This window comes from Pan paniscus, chromosome 6, assembly GCF_029289425.2.
Source record: "Pan paniscus chromosome 6, NHGRI_mPanPan1-v2.0_pri, whole genome shotgun sequence".
Classification (NCBI taxonomy): domain Eukaryota; kingdom Metazoa; phylum Chordata; class Mammalia; order Primates; family Hominidae; genus Pan; species Pan paniscus.
This window is the reverse complement of record NC_073255.2, coordinates 93926637-93949405: the sequence shown is the minus strand read 5'-3', so window position 1 is coordinate 93949405 and position 22769 is coordinate 93926637. Positions and strand designations below refer to the sequence as shown.

The window sequence follows — 22769 nt, the reverse complement described above, 5'->3', positions numbered from 1 at the left end:
CAGGGCGAGTCATGACGAAAGGACTGAGCTTCATCGTGCAGAGCGCTGGGTCTCAGCACTGGTGTCCATTCCCTCCGTGGCAACTGTTTACACTTGGCCAGGTGCACAAAGGTTGCAGTGAGGATGCTGTGGCCCAGAACTGTAACAACCCAGCATGTACTGGGGGCTCAGGAGGATGGAGAGGGACAGCTCTCTTAAGACCATCAGAATTTAAGCATCGAGAGAGAGAGAGAAGGAGGAGGAGGAGGGAGAGAGAGGGAGAGAGAGGAAGAGAGGAGGAGAGAGGAGGAGAGAGGAGGAGAGAGGAGGAGAGAGGAGGAGAGAGGAGGAGGAGGAGGAGGAGGAGGAGGAGGAGGAGGAGGAGGAGAGAGGAGGAGGAGGAGGAGGGAGGAGGTGGAGGAGGAGAGAGGAGGTTTCATCATGTTGGCCAGGCTGGTCTTGAACTCCTGACCTCAAGTAATCCACCTGCCTCGGCTGCCCAAAGTGCTAGGATTACAGGCATGAGCCACTGTGCTCAACCCATCTTTTTCTTTTCTTTTCTTTTTTTAAAGATACAGGGTCTCTCACTCTGTCACCCAGGCTGGAGTGCAAGTGGCTCAATCATAGCTCACTGCAGTCTTATCTTCCTGGGCTCAAATGCTTCTCCTACCTCAGCCTCCCAGGTAGCTGGGACTACAGGTGCGCACGACCATACTCAGCTAATTTTGATACTTTTATCTTTTGTAGAGATGGGGTCTCGCTATGTTGCCCAAGCTGTCCTCGAACTCCTGGCCTGTAGTGATCCTCCTGCCTCAGCCTCCCAAAGTGTTGGGATACACATGTGAGCCACCCTGCATGCCCAGAAATGAAGCCAGTGTATATGCAGAGGGGTAGAGAGAACAAGACACCTACTTAAATGGGAGCTTCCTGAGTTCCAGGTCCAAAGTTATCATTAAAACTTTCGTTTGCCGGGCGCAGTGGCTCAAGCCTGTAATCCCAGCACTTTGGGAGGCTGAGGCGGGCGGATCACGAGGTCAGGAGATCGAGACCATCCTGGCTAACACGGTGAAACCTCGTCTCTACTAAAAAATACAAAAAATTAGCCGGGCATGGTGGCGGGCACCTGTAATCCCAGCTACTTGGGAGGCTGAGGCAGGAGAATGGCATGAACCTGGGAGGCGGAGCTTGCAGTGAGCCGAGATTGTGCCACTGCACTCCAGCCTGGGTGACAGAATGAGACTCCGTCTCAAAAAAAAAACAAAAACAAAAACAACAACAACAACAACAAAAAACTTTTGTTTATTTGAAACACAGACAAGGATTATCTCTACATTTCCCAAAGTGTGTTCTAAGAAACACTAGTCCCCCATAAGGCACTATGAGAAAAGGGTTCAGGGGTTCAGATAACCAAATGCAATCTGCCCCCATATCTGTGTGTTCCACATCCATATATTCAAGCAACCTTGGATGAAAAATATCCAGAAAAATAATTCATGGTTACATCTGTACAGAACATGTACAGACTTTTTTCTTGTCATTATTCCCTAAACGATACAGTATAACAATTATTTACATAGCATGTACATTGTATTAGGTATTATAAATAATCTAGAGATGATTTAAAGTATACACAAGAGGGGCCAGGTGAGGTGGCTCACATCTGTAACCCCATCACTTTGGGAGGCCGAGGCAGGCGCATCACCTGAGGTGAGGAGCTTGAGACCAACCTGGCCAACGAGTGAAACCCCATCTCCACTAAAAACACAAAAATTAGCCAGGCATGATGGTGCATGCCTGTAGTCCCAGCTACTCGGGAGGCTGAGGCAGGAGAATCACTTGATCCTGGGACGTGGAGGTTGCAGTGAGCCGAGATCATGCCACTGCACCCCAGCCTGGCAACAGAGTGAGAGAGTGAGACTCTGTCTCAAATAAATAAAGTATACGAGACGATACGCTTAGGTTAGACGCAAATACTACACCATCTTGTATCAGGGAGTTGAAGATCCAAGGATTTGGTATCTACTGGGGGCCCTGGAACCAATCTCCATGGATACTGGACAACTGTACAAACGGACAGCTGTATCTATGATTCCTCTCTCGGAAACAACACGTACATTAGCAATCAAAGGTTCAAAGAAGTTGGGCACAGTGGCTGCTCATGCCTGTGATATCAGCACTTTGGGAGGCCAAGGTGGGAGGATCGCTTGAACCCAGGAGTTCAAGACCAGCCTGGGTAACACAGCAAGACCCTTGTCTCTACAAAAAATAAAAAATTCGCCAGGCATGGTGGCACATGGCTGTACTCCCGGCTACTCAGGAGGCTGAAGTGGGAGGATCCCACAGGAGTTTGAGGTTACAGTGAGTTATGACAGCATCACTGCACTCCAGCCTGTCTCTCAAAAAAAAAAAAAAAAAAAATAGCCGGGCACGGTGCCTCATGCTTATAATCCCAGCACTTTGGGAGGCCGAGGTGGGTGGATCACTTGAGGTCAGGAGTTTGAGACCAGCCTGACCAACATGGTGAAACCCTGTCTCTACTAAAACTACAAAAATTAGCCAGGTGTGGCAGTGCACGCCTGTAATCCCAGCTACTCGGGAGGCTGGGGCAGGAGAATCACTTGAACCCAGGAGGCGGAGGCTGCAGTGAGCCAAGATCGTGCCATTGCACTCCAGCCCGGGCAACAAGAGCAAAACTCCATCTCAAAAAAAAAAAAAAAAAAAAAAAATTCTCAAAGAACCTCTGCAGTAGAGAAATCCACTCCAACTGGATAACTTGATGTTTCCATGAGGCTCTGATTAGAGACCACTTTCTCCATTATTACACCATAGAAAATGCTGACCTTTGCCAAAGATCAAAATCAGTTCCAAAAGTCCCCTGGCTCTAAGTCCGACTCAGAAATAACATTTTAAGGACCTCAGGCGTGTGGGTCCTTCAGAGCCACCTGAACTCAGCACATCTCACTCCCTTCCCCACGGCAGTGAACCCTCTGCAAGCCCACATCCTTCCCAAGCTACCAGCTTCGAAAGCCATTAGTAAAGAACAGACACCAAGCTGAGCCAGTTCTCCAGCCTGTGACACGGAGATGCATGACACCCCACTGCCTGCGGGCAGGCCCAATTTACTCCAGCATGTGGGCTGCCCCTAACCCGGATGGACGCTCAGCTTGCTGGTGCAAAATGAAATTCCCCTTTCAATTTCCACTTAAAAATCTCGCTAAAAGGCCAGGCATGGTGGCTGATGCTTGTAATCCCAGCACTTTGGGAAGCTGAGGCAGGTGGATCACCTGAGGTCAGGAGTTCAAGACCAGCCTGGCCAACATAGTGAAACCCCATCTCTACTAAAAATATAAAAATTAGGCGTGGTGGCACACGCCTGTAATCCCAGCTACTCTGGAGGCTGAGGCAGGAGAATCACTTGAACCCAGGAGGCGGAGGTTGCAGTAAGCCCAGATTGTACCACTGCACTCCAGCCTGGGCAACAGAGATGCTATCTCAAAAAAAAAAAAACAAAACAAAACAAACAAAAAAAAAACCTCACAAAAATCCCATAGCAAATCTATCAACCCCTCTTCCTGCTGTTTTTAAACCAGCTTCCTTTTCTGTGGTTGTGTGGGTTTGGCTGGGAAGAGGGTGTGACGTGGATAAAAACACACTGTACTGTAAAATGTGTGTAAATGCTCAGTGACACAATGCAAACAAAACCAGTATCTCAAATGAATACGCCCAAACTGGGCACACTGCCTTCCCCCAAAACCACCTCCTTCTTCCCCCACCCCGCCCCCTCCCGAGTGTTCCCCAGAATGAACCACATCACAGCCCCCGTCACCCACGCCTAAAACCAGGGCATCATCCCAGCCCCCTCTCTCTCCTATGCCCTCATGTCTGATCAGTGCTACCTCCTAAATCTTTCTTTCTTCTTTTTTCTTTTTTGAGATGGAGTCTCACTCTGTCGCCCAGGCTGGAGTACAGTGGTGTGACTCAGCTCACTGCAACCTCCGCCTCCTGGGTTCAATTGATTTTCCTGCCTCAGCCTCCTGAGTAACTGGGATTACAGGCATGTGCCACCACACCCAGCTAATTTTTGTATTTTTAGTAGAGATGGGGTTTCACCATGTTGGCCAGAATGGTCTTGATCTCTTGACCTCGTGATCCGCCCGCCTTGGCCTCCCAAAATGCTGGGATTACAGGCGTGAGCCTCCAAGCCCAGCCTTTTAAAAAAATTTTTGTGTAAACAAGGTCTTACTATGTTGCCCAGGCTAGTCTCAAACTCCTGGACTCAAGTGATCCTTCCACCTCCTCTTTGACCTCCCAAAGTGCTAGGATTCCAAGCTTAAGCCACCATAGCTGGCCAGTCACCTACATTCTAAAGACGGCTGCAAACAAGTAACCCAATCCAACCCTCACAGCTACCCTAGCCACAACCCTGCGCCTTCTTCCCAATGTGACTAGACTAGGAGCAAAGGCAAGTTTCAGGAATATGCATCTGTCAAAACGGACCATACTGGGCCTTTTAAATATGTGCAGTTCATCATGTCAATTACACCTTACTAAAGCTTCAGAAATGAGGGGGTGGCGGTGATGAGTTATCAGCAGCGTAGGGTTTGCAGAGAAGAAATTAATCTCTCTGCACCCTGCAAAGCCAGGAGGGGGTCCTCCAAGAGCAAGGAGGAGTTCCAATCAAGATAAGACTTGATTCAGATTTCAGGCTGGAACATTAAACTGCCCTGGCTTATACTAGACTGATTGTCTTTACTTCCTTTATTTAACTGACTGTACACCTGTTGAGCTGAAATTCACAGTGCTGTTATCTCAGTGGAAGAAAGGGATGTCTTTGGGAGCCAGGCATGCATACCCTGGATCTGGGAACATGTCTGACCTCAGGCATGAGTCCCTGCCTTCTACGATTCCGGTGAAGGAATGTGGGCATGCGGGGCAGGGGACGGGTCATGGGCTTCCAAGTTAAGGGGAGGAAGTTGGAGGAAATGCCTGGCAGGGGTTGAAGGGAGTCACCACTGGCTGCGTTCTCTGGGAGATCCTCAGCCCCAGAAGGAGACAGGGTGAGGCTGAGCTGGGTCCCGAGAAACCCAGCAGCAGAGGCTACCAGCAGCTCACACAGCCAGACGGGGCCAGAGAGCAGGCACTTTCCCACCACTAACACGCAGCCAGGCACACAGATAGGTCCACTCTGGGCCCTACTGCCAAAGGTACTCTGCCCAGAAGAGGGGAAGAGAGCAGCTGTCCTTAAAGCTAACCCCCATCCCTCCCTACTTTGAGTGCCCCCAGCAAACCCTAGGCTGCCCAGCTCTAGGGCATGGGAAGAGATGAGACTTGTTTCAGATTTGAGGTTGGAACATTAAACCGCCCTAGCTTCTACTAGACTGTCTTTTTACTTCCTTTAACATTATTTCAAAACTATACACTAGTTGGCCAGGTGTGGTGGTTCATGCCTATAATTCCAGTACTTTTGAGAGGCCAAGGCAGGAGGATTGCTTAAGGTCAGGAGTTTCGGACCAGCCTGGGGAACATAGCAAGACCCTGTATCTGCAAAAAATTTTAAAACTTAGCTGACTGTGGTGGCATGCATCTGTAGTCCCACCTACTTAAGAGGCTGAGGCTGGAGGATACCAAGCCCAGGAGGTGGAGGCTGCAGTGAGCTATGATTGCACCACTGCACTCCAGCCTGGGCAACAGAGTGAGACCCTGTCTCTAAAATGTATATATCGCCCAACTTGAAACATTAACAACTCATTGGCCAATTTTGTTTCCTCTATACCCTCACTGCCTTCTCACCTCACCCCAGATTATTTGAAAGGAAATTCCAGACATCACATCATTTCACCCGTAAATATTTTGTTCTGTATTTCTAAAAGATAAGGACTTGTACTTTATAATAACCATAACAATGTCACTACAACCTTCGAAAAGCAACAATTCCTAAACGCAGTCAAACATCCTGTGAATAGTCACATTTGCCCAATCATTCTATACTATGATTTCTATTGAAGTTTTTGTAACCAAAAGTGGCCAGAAAGTATGGAATCTGCTCACGATGTTGCTAAGGGCAGGAAGGGGAACACAGCTGAAGGCAACTGTTAGAAAAAGTTAAAACCACTTTCTGTTTACATTCCATTGTGTTCAGACGTTTCAATAAGCCAGACATCTGTACACGGCACTCTCCAGGGACCAGGCCCTGCCTGCAAATCTCTGCATAGTCTGGTGCTAGCCTTAGACAACTCCACCCAGTTCTCTTCCTCGAAATCTCCTCCTCCGTCAGATTTGGCTCTGGGAAGCTCAAGTGCCCCTTCTCTGGGCTCCAGATACCCGGGGCGTCCCTTGACACAGTCCAGCTTCCAGCCACTGCCTCCCCTACAGACAGGACCAGTCATCAGCAGAAACTGGAATCTCAAAATTGTTTTGTTTTGACAAAACTGACCATGAGTTGACAATGTTTGGAGCTAGGTGATGGACAAAGGGGTTTAATATCTGATTCTCTTTTTGTATTCAAAAAAATTGTAATAGGCTGAGTGCAGTGGCTCACGCCTCTAATCCCAGCACTTTGGGAGGCTGAGGCAGGTGGATCACTTGAGGTCAGGAGCTGGAGACCAGCCTGACCAACATGGTGAAACCCTGTCTCTACTAAAAAAGAATTATAATAGAGATGGGGGGTCTCACTATACTGCCCAGGCTGGTCTTGAACTCCTGAGATCAAGCAATCCTCCTGCCTTGGCCTCCCAGAGTGCTAAAACTACAGGTGTGAGTCGCCACACCTGGCTGATTTTGTTTTTTTTGGAGACAGGGTCTTGCTTCGTCAACCAGGCTGGAGTGCAGTGGCATGGCAACGGCTCACTGCAGCCTCGACCTCCTGGGCTCAAGCAATCCACCCATCTCTTTTTTAAATTATTTTTTTGAGCCAGGGTCTCACTCTGTCACACAGGCTGGAGTGCAGTGGTGTGATCTCAGCTCCCTGCAACCTCCTCCTCCTGGGTTCAAGTAATTCTCCTGCCTCACCCTCCTGAGTAACTGGGACTACAGGACAGGTGGGCCACTATGCCCGGTGAATTTCTGTATTTTTGGTAGTCAGGGTTTTGCCATGTTGCTTAGGCTGGGCTCAAACTCCTGAGCTCAAGTGATCCATCCAGCTTGGCCTCCAAAAGTGCTGGGATTATAGGCGTGAGCCACCACAGCCAGCTCCATTTATTGATTTTTTTGTAGAGACAAGGTCTCACTATATTGCTCAGGCCGGTCTCAAAGTACTGAGCTAAAGCAATCCTCCTGCCTTGGCCTCCCCAAGTGCTAGGCTTATAGGCGTGAGCCACCGTGCCTGACCAATCCTTCCCACTTTTGTGTATTTCTGTATCCTCTGGATCCAGCTAGGATTTGTGGAATCAGACAGCCAAGAAAAAAGAGGTGGTCTCGAGCCGCCATGCCCGCCTTTCTGACCTTGGTATCGGTCCACCATCCAGCCTGCCCTCTGAATGGGTCCACCTTTGCTCACTGTTTCAACCCGACAGCCATCAGTTCCTTATAAAGAACTGTGGCCGGGCAGGATGGCTCACGCCTGTGATCCCAGCACTTTGGAAAGCCGAGGCAGGTGGATCACTTGAGGTCAGGAGATCGAGACCATCCTGGCTAACAGGGTGAAACCCTGTCTCTACTAAAAATACAAAAAATTAGCTGGGCGTGCTGGTGGGCGCCTGTAGTCCCAGCTACTTGGGAGGCTGAGGCAGGAGAATGGCGTGAACCTGGGAGGCAGAGCTTGTGGTGAGCCGAGATGGCACCACTGCACTCCAGCCTGGGCGACAGAGCGAGACTCCGTCTCAAAAAAAAAAAAAAAAAGAGAAAGTGGAGGAGATGGGGGAGACTGGGCTGCAGACATGAACTTAGGGCTGCCAGGAGTCCAGTGTTTTTTTTGTTTTGTTTTTTGTTTTTTTTGAGACAGTCTTACTCTGTCATCCAGGCTGGAGTACAGTGGCATGATCTTGGCTCACTGCAACCTCTGCCTCCTGGGTTCAAGCAATTCTTCTGCCTCAACTTCCCTAGTAGCTAGGACTATGGGCATGCACCACCATGCCCAGCTAATTTTTGTGTTTTTAGTATAGACAGAATCTCCTCCACTTTCTCTATATCCTCTGTCCCATCCTCCTGTTTCTCCCACTCAGTCACCCACAAGTCAGTTTCTAGGCCCATCCTTCCCGTCTGGGCCTGCCTGTGCTCAGCATTTGGCCCTACCTGAGGCATCCAGATGATCTTCTGGGTCCGCAGAAAGTGGTACGTGCCTGAGAAGCGCTCATAGCCCCCTTTCAGGATGTAGACGGGGTGGTGGGTGAGGCGGGTCAGGATCCTGCCATACTCAATGGCTGCTTGAGGCACAAGATCTGAGAGTGGAGACCAAAGACATGAATGTCTCCTGTGTATCTGCCATTGGTCTAGAGCTGGGATAGATGACCACTTTCTTCTGAAATGCAATTATTTTATTTATTTTTTGAGACGGAGTCTCACTCTGTCGCCCAGGCTGGAGTGCAGTGGTGCAATCTCGGCTCACTGCAACCTCTGCCTCCTGGGTTCAAGCAATTCTCCTGCCTCAGCCTCCCAAGTAGCTGGGACTACAGGCACCCACCATGCCTGGCTAATTTTTTATTTTTAGTATAGACAGGGTTTCACCATGTTTGCCAGCCTGGTTTTGAACTCCTGAGCTCAGGTGATCCTTCAGCCTCAGCCTCCCAAAGTGCTGAGATTACAGGCGCGAGCCACCATGCCCGGCCTGAAATGCAATTATTTAGGAAGCTGAAGCAAGTATAGAGATGCATTATATTAAAATTTTAAAAGTAGCTTACCACCGGGTTTTTTTTGTTTTTGTTTTTGAGACTGGGCTTCACTCCATCTGGCTGGAGTGCAGTGGTACAATCTCGGCTCACTGCAACCTCCACCTCCTGGGCTCACACCATCCTCCCACCTCAGCCTCCCGAGTAGCTGGGACTATAGGTGCGCACCACCACACCTGGCTAAATTTTGTATTGTTTTGTAGAGACAGGGTCTCACTTTTTTGCCCAGGCTGGTCTTGAACTCCTGAGCTCAAGCAATCTACCTGCCTCAGCCTCCCAGAGTGCTGAGATTACAGGTGTGCTCAGCCTAAGTTAATCTTCTTTTCTGCAAACTCTGATATATGTATCGTATGACATCATACGATACATATATCTCAGAGTTTACAGAAACTGCCAGCTCGTTAACCACTCATATGTATACATATGGTTTACATATTATATACATGTATATATTTATACCACATATATGTCAACTGTATGTTGTGTATCATACAATTCACCCATTTAAAGTGTACAATTCAAAACATATAGACCAATGGAACAAAATAGATAACCCAGAAATAAAGCCACACACCTATAACCATCTGATCTTCAACAAAGTTGACAAAAATAAGCAATGGAGGCTGGGGATGGTGGCTTACATCTATAATCCCAGAACTTTGGGAGGCAGAGGCAGGAGAATTGCCTGAGCCCAGGAGTTTGAGACCAACCTAGGCAACATGGCAAGACCCCGCCTCCACAAATAAAATTCAAAAAATTAGTTGAGTGTGGTGGCGGGCACCTGCAGTTCCAGCTACTAGAGAGGCTGAGGCAGGAGGATCACCTGAGCCAGGGAGGTTGAGGCTGTAGTGAGCAATGGTCGTGCCACTGCACTACAGCCTTGGAGACAGAGCAAGACCTTGTCTCAAAGAACAGGAAAGGGGAAAGGACTCCCATTTATTGGTCAATAAATGGTACTAAGATAACTGGCTATCCATATGCAGAAGAATGAAACTGGACCCCTATCACCATATACAAAAATCAACTCAAGATAGATTAAAGACTTAAATGTAACACCTGAAAACTATAGAAATCCTAGAAGAAAATCTAGGGAATACCCTTCTTGACATTGGCCTTGGCAAATAATTTTTGGCTAAGTCCTCCAAAGCAATTGCAACAAAACAAAAATTGACAAGTGGGACCTAAGGACACGAAAGTGCTTCTGCACAGCAAGAAAAACTACCAGAGTAAACAAACAGCCTGCAGAATGGGAGAAAGTATCCACAAGCTATGCATCCAACAAAGATCCAATATCCAAAATCTATAAGGAACTGAAATCAAGAAGCAAAAAACAAACAACCTCTGATGGTTAATACTGAGTGTCAACTTGATTGGGTTGAAGGATGCAAAGTACTGATCCTGGGCGTGTCTGTGAGGGTGTTGCCAAAGGAGATTAACATTTGAGTCAGTGGACTGGGAGAGGCAGACCCACCCTCAATCTGAGTGGGCACCATCTAATCAGCTGCCAGTATAGCTACAACATAAAGCAAGCAGAAATACATGAAAACACTAGACTGGCCTAGCCTCCCAGCCTACATCTTTCTCCCTTGCTGGATGCTTCCTGTCCTCAAACATTGGACTCCAAGTTCTTCAGCTTTGGGACTCACACTGGCTTCCTTGCTCCTCAGCTTGCAGACAGCCTATTGCGGGACCTTGTGATCACATGAGTTAATACTCCTTAACAAACTCCCATATAGATAGATACACATGTATCTACATATACACGCATATATATACACACATATATCTATACATACGTACATGTATAGATATACATATATACATATGTACATTTATAGATATATGTATATCTATACATATGTACATGTATAGGGATACATACTTATGTGTGTATATATATCTATACATACGTGTGCGTACACGTATATCTATACATACGTGTGCGTACACGTATATCTATACATACGTGTGCGTACACGTATATCTATACATACGTGTGCGTACACGTATATCTATACATACGTGTGCGTACACGTATATCTATACATACGTGTGCGTACACGTATATCTATACATACGTGTGCGTACACGTATATCTATACATACGTGTGCGTACACGTATATCTATACATACTGTGCGTACACGTATATCTATACATACGTGTGCGTGTATACACGTATATCTATACATACGTGTGCGTGTATACACGTATATCTATACGTATGTGCGCACATATATACACGTATTACGTATGTGTGTATATATACGTATATCTATACGTATATATACACATATATACGCACATATATACACGTATATCTATAAAAACACACACACATATATATATCTCCTATTAGTTCTGTCCCTCTAGAGAACTCTAATACACAACTCTATTAAAAAGTGGGCAAAGGACATAAACAGACACTTTTCAAAAGACATACAAGCAGCCAACGAACGTGAAAAAATGCTTGACATCACTAATCATCAGAGAAACGCAAATCAAAACCACAATGAGATAACCTTCTCACATCAGTCAGAATGGCTTTTATTAGAAAGCCAAAAAATAATAGATGTTGACAGGGCTATGGAGAAAAGGAACACTTACATACTGTTGGTGGGAATGTAAAGTAGTTCAGCCCCTGTGGAAAGGAGTTTAAGATTTGTCAAAGAACCAAAAATAGAACTACCATTCAACCCAGCAATCCCATTACTATGTACACATCCAAAAGAAAATATATTGTTACACCAAAAGGATACCTGCACCCATATGTTCACCGCAGCACTATTCACAACAGCAAAGACATAGAATCAACTCAAGGGCCCATCAACAATGGATTGTATTTATTTATTTATTTATTTAATTTTTTTTAGATGGAGTCTCGCTCTTGTCGCCCAGGCTGGAGTGCAATGGCACGATCTCGGCGCACTGCAACCTCCACCTCCCTGGGTTCAATCAATTCTCCTGCCTCAGCCTCTCGAGTAGCTAGGATTACAGGCACGCACCACCATGCCCGGCTAATTTTTGTATTTTTAGTAGAGACGGGGTCTCACTATGTTAGCCAGGCTGGTCTCAAACTGCTGACCTCAAGTGATCCACCCGCCTTGGCCTCCCAAAGTGCTAGGATTACAGGCATGAGCCACCGTGCCCGGCCCCAGATTGGATTTTTTAAATGTGGTTAACATATACCACAGAATACTACACAGCTATAAAAAAAGAACAAAATCATGTCCTCTGCAGCACCATGGATGGAGCTGGAGGCCATTATCCTAAATGAACTAACACAGATATAGAAAACCAGATACCACATGTTCTCATTTATAAGTGCAAGCTAAACATCAGATGCATATAGAAATAAAGATGCGGAACAACAGACCCTGAAGAATACGAGGAGGAGGACAGAGAGAGAGGGACAGGGGTTGAAAAACTACCTACTGGGGCCAGGCGTGATGGCTCACACCTGTAATCCCAATACTTTGGGAGGCCAAGGCGGGCGCATCATCTGAGGCCAGGAGTTTGAGACCAGCCTGGCCAAGATGGCAAAACCCTGTCTGTACTGAAAATACAAAAAAATAGCCGGGTGGGGTGGTGCGCACCTGTATTCCCAGGTACTTGGGAAGCTGAGGGGAAGCAGAGACTGCAGTGAGCCAAGATCACACCATTGCACTCCAACCTGGGCAACAAGAGCAAAACTCCATCTCAAAAAAAAAAAAAAAAAAAAAGGCAAGACAGAAGAAAAAAGAAAAACTACCTTTTGGGTTCTATGCTCTCTACCTGGGTGATGGGTTCAATATACAATTCAGTGACTTTTAGTATATTCAGAGTTATGCAACCATCCCCCACAATCAATTTTAGAATGTTTTCTTCTATTTTTAGTATTTATTTGAGACAGAGTCTCACTATGTTGCCCAGACTGGTCTCGACTCCTGGGCTCAAGCAATCCTCCCACCTCAGCCCCTCAAAGTGCTGGGACTACAGGTGTGAGCGACAGTGCCCGGCCTAATTTTAGAACATTTTCATCACCCCTACAAGGGACCCTGTACCACTAATCAGCCACACCCGTTTTTCCCCAAACTCCCAGCTCCACTTAACCACTCATTTCTATGGATTTGCCTATTCTGGACTTTTCATATAAATGGAATAATATGTGATGTTTTGCATCTGACTTCTATCACTTACCATGATCTCTTTAGTGTTCATCTACATTATAGCACATGTCAGTACTTTTATTTTTTTTTTTTTTTGAGACCGAGTTTCACTCTGTTGTCCAGGCTAGAGTACAATAGCACAAACTTGGCTCACTGCAACCTCTGCCTCCCAGGTTCAAGTGATTCTCCTACCTCAGCCTCCCTAGTAGCTGGGATTACAGGCATGTGCCACCATGCCGAACTAATTTTTGTATTTTTAATAGAGATGGGGTTTCACCACATTGGCCAGGCTGGTCTTGAAATCCTGACCTCAGGTGATCCTCCCGCCTTGGCCTTCCAAAGTGCTGGGATTACAGGCATTATTAGCCACAGTGCCCAGCCCCATTCCTTTTTATGGCTGAGTAATATTCCATTGTGTGGACAGACCACATTCTGTTCTACCTGTTTAGCTGCTGATAGACACTTAGGTTGTTCGTGCTTTTTGGCTATTATGAATAACACTGCTATGAACATTCATGTAAAAGCTTTGGTGTGGATGTGTTTTCATTACTTTGGGGTCTATATCTTAACCTTCTAAAGAAACACCACACTGTTTTCCAGTGACTGCACCATTTTACTTTCTGGTTCGCAGTGTATGAGGCTTCCAATTTCTCCATGTTCTCACCAACACTTATTATCATCTGTCTCTTTGATTATTACCATCCCAGTGGGTGTGAATAATATCTCATTGTGGTTTTGACATCAATTTAATTTTAAACACCTTCATTGATCTGCAGAATCACAATCAGACTGTATGTAAATTAGATATATGTGACAGGAAGTTTGCATAATTAAGGCTAAGCCAAGACATCCTTAAACCAAGATATCCTGAGGCCAGGTTCTGGCCCAGAAAGAGAAATAGTGTGTGGCAGACTTCAGAGAGCCAGATAAAAGGAGAAAGAAAACAGCATGAACTCTAACTTTTTTTTTTCTTTTTTTTTTTTTTTAAAAAGAAGTTTTTTTAAGAGACAGGGTCTTATGCTGTCAGCCAGGCTGGAATACAGTGGTACAGTCATAGCTCACTGCAGCCTTGACCACCTGGGCTCAAGTGATCCTCCTGCCTCAGCCTCCTGAGTAGCTGGTGCTACAGGCATGCACCACCATGCCTGGCTAAATTTTTTTTTTTTTTTGTATTTTTGGTAGAGACGGGGCCTTGCTATGTTACCCAGGGTGGTCTCAAACTCCTGGCTTCAAGCAACCCTCCTGCCTCAGCCTCACAAAGTGCTGGGATTACGAGTGTGAGGCACCGTGCCTGGATAACTCTGCTTCCATATTGAATTTTTGTTCAGGGAGACAAAGACACTTCCAGAAGGGGCTGTGGAGGATATAAGTGGCTGGGACCTATCTGAGAGATGGCATTGACAGGAAGAATCTGGAATCTGCAGCCAGGCTGAGAGAGAATCTGCAGCTCTCAAGACAGGAGCCAAAGCTCACCCCACAGGGCCTGGCTCAGAAGTCAGAGTTCAGGCCAGGCATGGTGGCTCATGCCTGTAATCCATGCACTTTGAGAGGCCAATGCAAGAGAATTGTTTGAAGCCAAGAGTTCGAGACCAGCCTGGGCAACAAAGCGAGACCCTGACTCAAAAAAAAAAAAAAGAAAGAAAGAAAGAAAGAAAGAAGGGGGTGTTGAGAGAAGCCTTGAGATGGTCTTGTACCCCCAAAGACTTTTCACTGACCTGAAAGATGCCATTTGAAACAAGAAAAGTTGCCTTGAATGCACAAGTTGTGTGGTTGTGGTTTCCTGTGAATGGGGGCCCCATAGCAAAGTAAGGTCAGTTATAGAATGTAAAGGGGATTATCCGTGTTGAGTACCATCTCCTAGGGTTTCAAGGCCTAGCCTACAGTCCTAGGATTGCAGACCAGAGCCCAACAGGATGAGCTTAGGGAAGAAGGGACAATTTCCTGGCCAAGGACCTCCTGGGACGAAAGTCCAGACAGCTGGTTTTATGAAAGGTGGGAGCATAGCGCCACCCCGTGGCAGTTGGTGTGAGTGCCCCCAGCTTCTGGAACGGCACCCACAGGTGCAGTTCTGATTCCTAGAAGCAGAGCTCCCAGTGCCAATGGCAAAGGGTGGTCAGCCCAAAACCAGAGGCTCATGAAGAACACAGCAGAGCCTCAGAGGTTCGATGGAGCACATTGGAACTGACCACGCTTTAATGTTCTGACTAGGGGCTGCATGCTCTCATGCCACTATCCAATCCCTGGGGGACAGGACAGAGCCAAAAAGGCCTGGGTTTGAATCCTGGCCCCACCACTTATAGGTGTGGTGGTTTAAAAATATGTCCACAACACTTTTAAAAGCTTAAGTCTCAGGCAACACAGCAAGACCCAGTCTTTATAAAAAGTAAATAAATGAGCTGGGTACCTTATCTTGCCATATCACCCAGGCTGGTCTTGAACTCCTGGGCTCAAGTGATCCTCCTGCCTCAGCCTCCCCAAGTGCTGGGACTACAGGTATGAGTCACTGGGCCTGGCTTCCTCACAGCTCTTGATGTTAGTTAGCGTCCTTGTAAGCTGTTCTGCAGATCCAAGTAAAGCCCTTGGTTCCTGGTGCATGGCACACATGGAACTGTCCCCAAAAACTTTGTGAAATCAGCAAAGAAGGGAGGGGAACAAATGAAAATAAAGCAAGCTTGCAGCACATTCAGCATTCATCACTAAGTCACCTTGCTTGCTCTCCAACCTGCTTGCTCACAGCTGTTTGATGTGTATTGTCCTAGAATCACATAAGACCCTGTTACAAGAATTTTTTTTTTTTTTTTGAGAAGGAGTCTCGCTCTGTCGCCCAGGCTGGAGTGCAGTGGCGTGATCTCCACTCACTGCAAGCTCTGCCTCCTGGTTTCACGCCATTCTCCTGCCTCAGCCTCCCAAGTAGCAGGGACTACAGGCGCCTGCCACCATGCCCGGCTAATTTTTTGTATTTTTAGTAGAGACGGGGTTTCACCGTGTTAGCCAGGATGGTCTCAATCTCCTGACCTTGTGATCCGCCCGCCTCAGCCTCCCAAAGTGCTGGGATTACAGGCATGAGCCACCGCGCCCGGCCAAGAATATAGTTCCCCTTAACTGCTCTGTAGGTGACAACTTGAACATCATGGAACACTGTTTTCCCTTTGAGATGTTCTTTCAGGTCCCGCGTACTGATGAAACCACTGACATCAGCTGGTCTGAAGGGCCCCACAGGAGCTGACTCACCAAAGAACGCAGTTTCCACGTCCTGATTATTTCATCCCCCTTTCCTCAACCAATCAATGACCCCAACTTTCCAGTCCCTCACCCTCCCCAATCCCCTTAAAAACCCCATTCCAAACTCCTTGGGGAGATGTATTTGAGGGCCTCCTCCCATCTCCTTGCTCGGTATCCAGTGATCATGAAGCTCTTTCTCTGACGCAAACCCTGCTGTCTCAGTGTCATTGGCCTGTTCCCGTGCCATGGGCATACGAACCTGTTGGTCCTATAACAAATTTGTTCAACAGCCATTAACTATTATTCTTCCTGCTGTTGCATAAAACCCACCTTTGCCATCACCATCAGAGTCTGAATCATCATCATCATCTTTTAAGAGTATCTCCAGGGTGCTGCTGTTGTTATCATACACCACGCAGTACTTCACACACTCCAGGTCCACAGACTCCGGGAGAAGATACTCATTATTTTTCTTAAAAAAAAAAACACACACACACACAAGAGAGGCCTGTTGGTGGGCAGGTTCGGTTGAGCAGAGACTCCCCGCATAGCAGCACTGGGAGGAGCTAAGACCACACTCTCTCCCCTGACTATACACACAGGCCCAGAAGCACTGAGACAGTGGATGGAGAGTCTGTTACATCCCAAGGATCCTCCACAACTGTGTTCCCTTCTGAGAAAAGCTGACCACAGCTGACTGGACCAGAGAGAAGTGCCTGACCAAAGAACAGCTGGTCTGCTGACTGATCCACAGCCTATTAGGTACCCTGGTGTCAGAGAAACCATGGTCAATTGAATTAGTGATATCCTTTCTCATGGGGAGAGTGTTTGGCAGTGGAGATTGAATCCAGAAATACCAGACTGGATGCAGTGGTTTGCACCTGTAATCCCAGCACTTCAGGAGGCCAAGGCAGGAGGATTGCTTGAGGCCAGGAGTTCCAGACCAGCCTGGACAACAGCAAGATCCCCGTCTCTATGAAAAAAAAAAAAATACAAAAATGCCAGGCATAGTGGCATGCGCCTGTAGTCCCAACTACTCAGGAGGCTGAAGTGGAAGGATCACTTGAGCCCAGGAGGCGGAGGCTGCAGTGAGCTGCGATTGTGTCACTGCACTCCAGTCTGGGTGACAGAGCAAGACCCTGTCCCAAAACAACAACAACAACAAGACAAAAAACACCCCAAAAAAGGACAGTAAGTAGACAGTGTGTAGAAGCAGAAGTCATGAGTGAGCAGAAGGAATGAGATAGACTAGAAGATCAAATGTGGCTGGCCATGGTGGCTCATGCCTATAATCCCAGCTACCTGGGAGGCTGAGGTGGGAGGATCGCTTGAGCCCTGGAGTTCAAAGCTGCAGTGAGCTATGATTGCACCACTGCACTCCAGCCTGGGTAACAGAGTGAGACTATGTCCCAAAAAAACAAAAATAAAACAAAAACAAAACAAAACAAACAAAAAACCTCATGGATCATAAGATGTACTAACAATTTAACCAGGAGTGTGCACAAAAGAGGGACTTATTGGCAGGTAACACTCCAGGGTAAGGCAAAGATGCAGCTGGTTTCCAAACCTAAAGCAGCTGGCTTTAGGACCCAGAGACCCTAAAGCCCAGACTTCCTTCGGGCTCTCTTCCTCTCTGCTTCCCACTCCACCCCTCCACACTGACTTCCCCTTCTCAGACAGCTTCCTCCAGAGGCTTAAGCCACGAACCCCAGCAATGCTCAGACTTCCATCTTCCCAATTCCACCACCAGGCTGGACAGAGACACCTTTCTTCTAATTCCAATTCTGATTGGCTCAGCTTTCATCCCAGACCCATGACCAATCACTGTGGCCAGCGTTCTGGATATTATTTTATTTTAGAGACAGGGTCTCACTCTGTTGCCCAGGCTGGACTGCAGTGGTGCAGTCACAGCTCACTGCAGCCTTGAATTCCTGGGCTCAAATGATCTTCGCACTTCAGCCTCCTGAGTAGCTGGGACCACGGGCATGCACCACCATACTTGGCTAATTTATATATTTATATCTATATATATAGATATATTTGTAGAGACAAAAAAAGCCGGGTGTGGGGGGGTGCACATGTAGTCCCAGCTACTCGGGAGTCTGAGGTGAGAGGATCACTTGAGTCTGGGAGGTGGAGGCTGCAGTGAGCTATGATTGCATCACTGCACTCCAGCCTGGGTGACAGAGCAAGACTTGTCTCAAAACAACAAGGCCGGGCGCGGAGGCTCATGTCTGTAATCCCAGCACTTTGGGAGGCCAAGGTGGGCGGATCACCTGAGGTCAGTTCGAGATCAGCCTGGCCAACATGGTGAAACCCCATCTCTACTAAAAATACAAAAATTAGCCAGGTGTGGTGGCACACGCCTATAGTACCAGCTACCAAAGAGGCTGAGGCAGGAGAATGGCTTGAACCCGGGAGGCAGAGGTTGCAGTGAGCCGAGATCGCGTCACTGCACTGAAGCCTGGGCAACAGAGTGAAACTGTCTCAAAACAACAAGAACACCACCACCACTCAAAAAGAAGGCAGTAAACAGATGCCTTCTCAGGTCCCACTGTGTTGTCCAGGCTCGTCTCAAACTCTTGGGCTCAAGCAAACTCCCCACCTCGGCCTCCCAAAGTGTTGGGATTACAGACTTAAGCCACCGTGCCTGGCCAGAATATTACTTTAGAGAGCACCACTAGAAACCCATGGTTTGAGCAGAGAGAGGAGACGTTCCCCTCAAAAAGGGGGAGGTGTTGGGCAGAAAAACAACCGATATTCACCACACCCACTTTTAGGGAAAAAGACACTACCATATTAAAAGTACAAATCAGGCCAGGCCTGGTGGCTCATGCCTGTCATCCCAGCACTATGGGAGGCTGAGGAGGGAGGACTGCTTGAGCCCAGGCGTTCAAGACCAGCCTGGGTAACATAGCGAGACCCCATCTCTACAAAAAATACAAGTTAGCTGGGTGTGGTGGTGCACACCTATCGTCCCAGCTACTGGGAAGGGTAAGGTGGGAGGACTGCTTGATCCTGGGAGTTTAAGGCTGCAGTGAGCTGTGATGGTGCCATTGCACTCCAGCCTGAGCGATAGAGTGAGACCCTGTCTCAAAACAAAACAAAAAAAAGCCATACAAATTGGCCAGGTGCGGTGGCTCACACTTGTAATCCCAGCACTTTGGGAGGCCAAGGCAGGCGGATCACGAGGTCAGGAGTTTGAGACCAGCCTGACCAATATGGTGAAACTCCATCTCTACTAAAAATGCAAAAATTAGCCAGGTATGGTGGTACGCGCCTGTAGTCCCAGCTACTTGGGAGACCGAGGCAGAAGAATTGCCTGAACCTGGGAAGCGGAGGTTGCAGTGAGCCAAGATCGTACCACTGCACTCCAGCCTGGGCGACAGAGTGAGACTCTGTCTCAAAAAAAAAAAAAAATTTCAACAGTACGACATATTCTGTTTTCAAAAAAAGGTTACAGTATGGGATACATGTGCATCATAGAAGGAAACATGGCAGCACAGTGCTGCTAAGGTGTCAGGTGAGAGTGGAAGTGTACTGGGAATGAGGCTGGAGACAGAGGTGGTCAGATCTAAGAAGGCTGAGAACACGGGAGGGAGGGGGGTGGGGCTGGGAGCCTTTCTGTCCTGCTAGGGCTGGGAATGCCCTGAAGGCCTCAATCTGCTAACTGGGAAGCTAGAGAGGGAAGGCAAGAGCCAAGAGTGCGCCACTGCACTCCAGCCTGGGCGACAAGAGCAAGACTTTGTCTCAAAAAAAAAAAAAAAAAAATTAAAAAAAAAAAAAGCTATCAGTCTGAATTGGAGACGCTGAGGGGCAGAGGCCCAGAGCAGGAGGTGCTGCCAGAATCAAAGAAATGCACAGACTTGAGAGCTGAGTGGGAACAGAGGCCCATACATCATGAGGGGCTCTGAATCGGTTGCAGCAAAAGGCCTGCAATGGGGATTAAGAGTAAGATTATGGGCCTGGTGTGGTGGCTCATGCCTGTAATCCCAGCACTTTGGAAGGTCAAGGCGGGTGGATCGCCTGAGGTCAGGAGTTCAAGACCAGCCTGGCCAACATGGCGAAACTCCATCTCTACTAAAAATACAAAAATTAGCCAGGTGTGGTGGCGGGTGCCTGTAACCCCAGCTACAAGGGAGGCCGAGGCAGAAGAATCCCTTGAACTTGGGAGATGGAGGTTGCAGTGAGCTGAGATTGCACCACTGCACCGGGCAGACAGACAGAGCGAGATTCTGTCTCAAAAACACAAAAAGACAAAAAGACAATAATGATGGATTTGTACGGGGAAATATCCTGGAAAAATACAGCCTGCCCATGCTCCCTGCTGAGTTATTGAGTTATGTGCAGAAAAAGAAGCACAGAGGCCGGGCGCGGTGGCTCACGCCTGTAATTCCAGCACTTTGGGAGGCTGAGGTGGGCGGATCATGAGATCAGAAGATCGAGAGCATCCTGGCTAACACGGTGAAACCCCGTCTCTACTACGAATACAAAAAATTAGCCAGGCATGGTGGCGGGCGCCTATAGTCCCAGCTACTCGGGAGGCTGAGGCAGGATAATGGCGTTAACCCGGGAGGTGGAGCGTGCAGTGAGCCGAGATTGTGCCACTGCACTCCAGCCTGGAGGACAGAGCAAGACTCTGTCTCAAAAAAAAAAAAAAAAAAAAAAAAAAAAAGCAGCAGAGACGGGGTGTGGAAAAGTACAGCAGGAATGGGGAGGAAAGGGGAATTTTAGAAGACAAAGTTTTATTTTATTACTTTTGAGACAGGGTCTTGCTCTGTCGCCCAGGCTGGAGTGCAGTGGTGCAATCGGCCTCCTGGACTCAAGTGATCCTCCCACCTCGGCCTCCCAAGTAGCTGGTACTACAGAGGTGCCCCACCACACTGAGTTAATTTTTCAATTTTTTTGTAGAGACAGGGGTCTTGCTATGTTGCCCAGGCTGGTCTTGAACTCCTGGACTCAAGCAATCCTCCTGCTTCGGCCACCCAAAGTGCTAGGATTACAGGAGTAAGCCGCCATGTCCCGCCCAAAATTTTAGATGTAAACTTGCCAGGAATGCTAATTGCATGTGGATATGTCATTGCAGCTGTAAGCTCCAGTGAAATCTCTGGCAAGAAAGTACCCTGACAGATGTGGAGATCAAGGACAGACCAGCAGTTACATTCAGGCGGCAGAAGGAGAAAATGAAGGTGAACCAAAGAGATAGAAAATAAACCAGGAGGCCAGGCTCACGCCTGCAATCCCGGCACTTTGGGTGGCTAAGACAGGCAGATAATGAGGTCAGGAGTTCCAGACCAGCCTGGCCAACATGGTGAAACCCTGTCTCTACTAAAGATACAAAAAAAGAAAAGAAAAAATTAGCCAGGTGTGGTGGCGCATGCCTGTAATCCCAGCTACAGGCTGGAGGCTGAGGCAGGAGAATCATTTGAACCTGGGAGGCAGAGGTTGCAGTGAGCCGAAATTGTGCCACTGCACTCCAGCCTGGGTGACAGGGAGAGATTCTGTCTCAAAAGAAAAAAAAAAAAAGAAGAAAGAAAAGAAACCAGGAAAGTCAAAGAGAACCTCCAAGTTCAGGGCAGAGAATTTGATCAGGACTGCAGAGGGGAGAGATGGGTCCTGGGCAAAGGCTGCCAGGCTTCACAATGATGAGGGAGAAGACACCCTGGAGGCGTGGGGAAAAGGTTTCGCTGCAGTAGGGGACATGGTGACTGTGTGCAGGGCTCTGTCCACTCCTCAGGGTGGGGAAGGGAAGAGGGGACAGGAGGGGAATGGAAGAGGGGAGGGGATGGGAAGGAAAGAAGGGAGATGCTTCCATCTTTGGATTATAGCCAATTATCTCTAGGGTTTATTGTCTGTTTGCTAAATAGAAGAGAAGGTCCATGACAGCCTGGGCAACATAATAAGATCCTGTCTTAAAAAAAAAAAAAAAAAAATTAGCATGTTGGCACAAGTCTGCAGTCCCAGCTACTCAGGAGGCTGAGATAGGAGGGTTGATTGAACCCAGGAGTTCAAGCCATGATTGTGCCACTGCACCCCTGCCTGGGTGACAGAGCAAGACCCTGTCCCTAAAACTTTACAACATAAAGCTCCAAAAATAAAGATAAAAATGAAAAAAAAATATAAAAACAACACATAAAAACAGAAAAAATAATTAAAAACAACAAAAAAAGAAAGCTCCACAACGGCAGGGACAATGAACTCAGGCTGTTGTATTCTGTTGTATCCCCAGGGTCTGGAACAATACCTGGCATATCAAAGAATTAAATCAATATTTGGCCAGGCTTAGGCGGCTCACATGTGTAATCTCAGCGCTTTGGGAGGCTAAGGCAGGAGGATGGCTTGAGTCCAGGAGTTCAAGAGCAGCCTGGGCAACACAGTGCAACCCCATTTCTATAAAAAATACAAAAATTAGCCAGGCCTGGTGGCATTCCCCATTGTAGTCTCAGCTACTCTGGAGGCTGAGCGGGGTAGGATTGCTCGAGCCCAGGAGATATATATATATTTTTTAGACCAACTCTCACTCTGTTGCCCAGGCTAGAGTACAGTGGCATGATCTCAGCTCACTGCAAACTCCGCCTCCCAGGTCCAAGCGATTCTCA

General features: G+C 47.6%; 1 protein-coding gene across 13 annotated transcripts in view; it reads right to left on the bottom strand.

Moving 5' to 3' along the window:
* STYXL1 (serine/threonine/tyrosine interacting like 1) overlaps window positions 1-22769 on the bottom strand; it is a 52450-nt gene that overhangs the window by 9862 nt on the left and 19819 nt on the right. For 11 of the 13 annotated variants that reach the window (XM_008961061.5, XM_055114556.2, XM_055114555.2 and 8 more), the window contains 2 exons: window positions 16501-16642; window positions 8209-8354 (listed from right to left, as the gene is read on the bottom strand). The exons of the other annotated variants lie outside the window; for them this stretch is intronic. In XM_008961061.5, the coding sequence (XP_008959309.3) occupies window positions 8209-8354; window positions 16501-16642 (288 nt within the window). The remainder of the gene's footprint in view (window positions 1-8208; window positions 8355-16500; window positions 16643-22769) is intronic. 13 annotated transcript variants of the gene reach the window in all.